Consider the following 4905-nt stretch of genomic DNA (forward strand, 5'->3'; position numbering starts at 1 on the left):
CCCCTCCCACTTCCTGTTAACCCCACTTCCTGTTAACTTGGCCCACTTCCTGTTGACCCCCCCCACTCCCTGTTAACCCCTTCCACTTCCTGTTAACCTCACTTCCTGTTAACCCCCCCCACTTCCTGTTAACCCCTTCCACTTCCTGTTACTCCCACTTCCTGTTAACCCCACTTCCTGTTACCCCCACTTCCTGTTATCCCATCCCACTTCCTGTTAACCCCTCCCACTTCCTCCTTCTCCCATCCACTTCCTGTTAAGCAACCCCTCCCACTTCCTGTTTACCCCTCCCACTTCCTGTTAAACCCACTTCCTGTTATCCCGGCCCACTTCCTGTTTAGCCCTTCCACTTCCTGTTTAGCCCTTCCACTTCCTGTTAACCCCTTCCACTTCCTGTTAACCCCACTTCCTGTTAACCCGGCCCACTTCCTGTTTACCCTTCCCACTTCCTGTTTATCCCTCCGACTTCCTGGTTACCCCTCCCACTTCCTCTTACCCCCACTTCCTGTTACCCCCACTTCCTCTTACCCCCACTTCCTGTTACCCCCACTTCCTGTTACCCCCACTTCCTGTTACCCCCACTTCCTCTTTACCCCATCCACTTCCTGTTAACCCCACTTCCTGTTACACCCACTTCCTGTTAACCCCACTTCCTGTTACCCCCACTTCCTGTTAAATCCACTTCCTGTTACACCCACTTCCTGTTAACCCCACTTCCTGTTAACCCCCCCCACTTCCTGTTAACCCCCCCCACTTCCTGTTAACCCCACTTCCTGTTAACCCCCCCCCCACTTCCTGTTCTCCTCCCATAGATGGCGGATGGCGGCGGCCAACCACAACTGCGCCAGGTGAGAAGGGGGCGGGGCTAAAACAGCAGGGGGGCATGGCCTGCATAATGAAGGGGGCGTGGCATATATAATTAAGGGGGCGTGGCCTGCATAATGAGGGACATGGCCTGCATAATGAGGGGGGTGTGGCCAGCATAATGAATGGGGCATGGCCAGCATAATGAAGGGGACGTGGCCTCCATATTGAGTGGGCGTGGTCTGCATAATGACCTGCGCTGTTTGCATAATGAAGGGGGCGTGGCCTGCGTAATGAAGGGGCGTGGTCTGCATAATGAAGAGGGTGGCCTCTATAATAGAGGGGGCATGGCCTGCATAATGAGGGGGCGTGGCCTGCATAATGAAGTGGAATGAAGTGGGCGTGGCCTGCATAATGAAGGGGACTTGGTCTGCATAATGAAGGGGGCGTGGCCTCCACAATGAAGGCGGTGGTCTGAATAATGAAGGGGGCGTGGCCTGAATAATGAGGGGGCGTGATTTGCATAATGAAGGGGTGTGATTTGCATAATGAGGGGTCATGGCCTGCATAATGAAGGACGTGGTTTGTATAATAAAGGGGCGCGGTCTATATAATGAGGGGCGTGGCCTGCATAATGAGGGTTATGTGGTCTGCATAATGAAGGGGCGTGGTCTGCATAATGAGGCGGGCGTGGTTTGCATAATGAGGGGGGCGGGGCTAAAACAACAGGTGTGTGGCCTGCATAATTAGGGGGCGTGGCCTGCATAATGAGGGGGCGTGGCCTGTGTAATGAAGGGGGCCGTGACTGCATAATGAAGGGCGTGGCCTGCATAATGAAGGGGGCGTGGCCTGCATAATGAAGGGGCGTGGTCTGCATAATGAAGGGGGCGGGGTTTGCATAATGAGGGGGCGTGGCCTGCATAATGAAGTGGAATGAAGTGGGCGTGGCCTGCATAATGAAGGGGACTTGGTCTGCATAATGAAGGGGGCTGGTCTGCATAATGAGGCGGGCGTGGTTTGCATAATGAGGGGGGCGGGGCTAAAACAACAGGTGTGTGGCCTGCATAATTAGGGGGCGTGGCCTGCATAATGAGGGGGCGTGGCCTGTGTAATGAAGGGGACCGTGACTGCATAATGAAGGGGCGGGGTCTGCATAACAAAGGAGGCGTGGCCTGTATAATGAAGGGGGCGTGGCCTCTGTAATAAAGGGGCGTGGCCTGCATAATGAAGGGGTGTGGGTTGCATAATGAGGGGGGCGTGGCCTGAATAATGAATGGGGCTCCATAATGAAAGGGCCGTAACCTGCATAATGAAGGGGGTGTGGCCTGCATAATGAAGCGGCGTAATTTGCATAATGAATGGGGCGTGGTCTATATAATGAGGGGGGCGTGGCCTATCCTAAGCCCCGCCCCCTTCTCACTATTGGCTCCTTTTTTCCCCCTATAGCCGGCCAAGCTGACCGAGGCCTTCAAGTACTTCGTGCAGGGAATGGGATACAGTGAGTTTATGATTCATTAATTAACGAGGGGGAGATTAATTAACGACTTGGGTGGGGTGGCTCATTAGCATAAAGGGTTCTTAATTTGCATGTGTGTTTTTAGCCACTTGCATGGATAATTAAGGCCAATTAGAGGATGCTAATTAACAGCCCCCCCTCCTTTCGCTATAGACATTTACCTTGTGCTCAGTCAATAGTTTGCATATTAATTAACTTAGGTAAGATTAATTAATGACTTGGGTGGGATGGCTCATTAGCATAAAGGGTTCTTAATTTGCATGTGCGTTTTTAGCCACTTGAATGGATAATTAAGCTCGTTAAGAGTATGCTAATTAACAGGCCCCCCCTCATTTCTCTATATACCCTTCCCTTCTGTTCAGTCAATAATTTGCATATTAATTAACATAGGTAAGATTAATTAATGACTTTGGTGGGGTGGCTCATTAGCATAAAGTGTTCTTAATTTGGATGTGCGTTTTTAGCCACTTGCATGGATAATTAAGGCCAATTAGAGGATGCTAATTAACAGTCCCCCCTCCTTTCGCTATAGCCACTTACCTTGTGTTCAGTCAATAATTTGCATATTAATTAACCTAGGTAAGATTAATTAACGACTTGGGCGGGACAGCTCATTAGCATAAAGGGTTCTTAATTTGCACGTGAGTTTTTATCCACTTGCATGACTAATTAAGCTCGTTACGAGTATGCTAATTAACAGCCCCCCCCCTCCTTTTGCTATAGCACCATACCTTGTGAACCCTCTTAATTAGCATATTAATGAAAGAAATATTAATTAATGACATGAGTGGAATGTCTCATTAGCATAAAGGGTTCTTAATTTGCATAGGGCATTTTTAGCCACTTGCATGACTAATTAAGCCCAATTAGGGGGTGTTAAATAACAACACCCCCCCGCTTTAGCAAAAGCCACTTACCTTAGAATGGTCACTTAATTAGCATATTAATTAATGAAAGAAACATTAATTAACGCCTTGGGTGGGATGGCTCATTAGCATAAAGGGTTCTTAATTTGCATAGGTGGTTCTTATCCCTTTGCATGACTAATTAAGGCCATTAAGAGGATGCTAATTAACCCCCCCCCGCTTTCGCTAAAGCCACTTAACATGTGAATTGTTTTTATTAATTAGCATTTTAATTAATGAAGGAAAGATTAATTAATGCCTTCGGTGGGGTGGCTCATTAGCATAAAGGGTTCTTGATTTGCATGTGCGTTTTTAGCCACTTGCATGGCTAATTAAGCTCGTTAAGAGGATGCTAATTAACAGCCCCCACTCCTATGTCTCTATGGGTCCCTATGGGGTCTCTATGGGTCTCTATGGGTCCCTATGGGTCTCTGTGGGTCCCTATGAGTCTCTATGGATCCTTATGGGTCCCTATGGGTCTCTATGGGTCTCTATGGGTCTCTATGGGTCCCTATGGGTCTCTATGGGTCCCTATGGGTCTCTATGGGTCTCTATGGGTCTCTATGGGTCCCTATTGGTCCCTATGGTTTCCTATGTGTCTCTATGGGTCTCTATGTGTCTCTATGGGTCTCTATGGGTCCCTATGGGTCTCTATGGGTCTCTATGGGTCCCTATGGGTCTCTTTGGGTCTCTATGGGTCTGTATGGGTCTCTATAGGGTCTCTATGGGTTTCTATGGGTCCCTATGTGTCTCTATGTATCCCTATGGGTCTCTATGTGTCTCTATGGGTCCCTACGGGTCCCTATGGGTCTCTATGTGTCTCTATGGGTCTCTATGGGTTTCTATGGGGCGCTATGGGTTTGTATGGGTTGTAATGGGTCCCTATGGGTCTCTATGGGTCTCTATGGGGTCTCTATTGGTCTCTATGGGTCCCTATGGGTCTCTATGGGTCTCTATGGGTTTGTATGGGTTGTAATGGGTCCCTATGGGTCCCTATGGGTCTCTATGGGTCTCTATNCTATGGGTCCCTATGGGTCTCTATGGGTCTCTATGGGTCCCTATGGGTCTCTATGGGTCCCTATGGGTCTCTATGGGTCTCTATGGGTCTCTATGGGTCTCTATGGGTCTCTATGGGTCTCTACGTGTCTCTATGGGTCTCTATGGGTCTCTATGGGTCCCTATGTGTCCCTATGGGTCCCTATGTGTCTCTTAATTAACCTCCATTAATTTCCCATCATCCCTTTAGTGCCGTCGTCGGCCATGACACGTCTGTCCCGTTCCCGCACCGCGTCCGTTTCCAGCTCGACTTCCGGTGGTGACGGAGACAAGATGGCCGACAGGAAACGGACCTTGTCCAGGGGGAGCATCGGGGGGGGGGTGGGGAACAGCCCTGCCCCATAAGTCGCCCCATAAGTCACCCCATAGAGACCCCAGACCCATAAGTAACATGCCCCCCCCAAAAGTCCCATTGAATCCCATTGAATCCCATTGAATGACCCCAATTCCTGCCCCATAGAGTCTTATTAGGACCCCCATAGGATGTGGGGCAGCCCTGCCCCATAAGTGGCCCCATAAGTAGCCCCATAAGTGGCCCCATAGCGACCCCAGACCCCCAAGTCCCATTGAATCCCATTGAATCCCATTCATTGACCCCAATTCCTGCCCCATAGAGTCTTATTA

At 49.7% G+C, this 4905-nt stretch overlaps 1 protein-coding gene across 1 annotated transcript; it reads left to right on the forward strand.

The window, feature by feature from the left end:
- The first annotated feature begins 555 nt into the window (after positions 1 to 555).
- Positions 556 to 4677, forward strand: LOC107307288 (protein NDRG2-like). The gene is made up of 3 exons (XM_015850784.2): positions 556 to 848; positions 2251 to 2302; positions 4472 to 4677. Exons 1-3 carry the CDS (start codon positions 813 to 815, stop codon positions 4624 to 4626), a joined length of 243 nt encoding a protein of 80 aa, XP_015706270.1. The 5' UTR covers positions 556 to 812; the 3' UTR covers positions 4627 to 4677.
- The last annotated feature ends 228 nt before the right edge of the window (positions 4678 to 4905 follow it).

The sequence above is a fragment of the Coturnix japonica genome, unplaced genomic scaffold (assembly GCF_001577835.2).
Source record: "Coturnix japonica isolate 7356 unplaced genomic scaffold, Coturnix japonica 2.1 chrUnrandom533, whole genome shotgun sequence".
In the NCBI taxonomy this organism is placed as follows: Eukaryota; Metazoa; Chordata; class Aves; order Galliformes; family Phasianidae; genus Coturnix; species Coturnix japonica.

Excerpts from the sequence above, each read along its gene's own strand:
- LOC107307288 (XM_015850784.2), top strand. The coding sequence starts at position 813 with ATGGCGGATGGCGGCGGCCAACCACAACTGCGCCAG. Across the intron at positions 849-2,250 it reads GCCAACCACAACTGCGCCAG|CCGGCCAAGCTGACCGAGGC; the intron begins GTGAGAAGGGGG and ends TTCCCCCTATAG. Across the intron at positions 2,303-4,471 it reads CGTGCAGGGAATGGGATACA|TGCCGTCGTCGGCCATGACA; the intron begins GTGAGTTTATGA and ends TCATCCCTTTAG.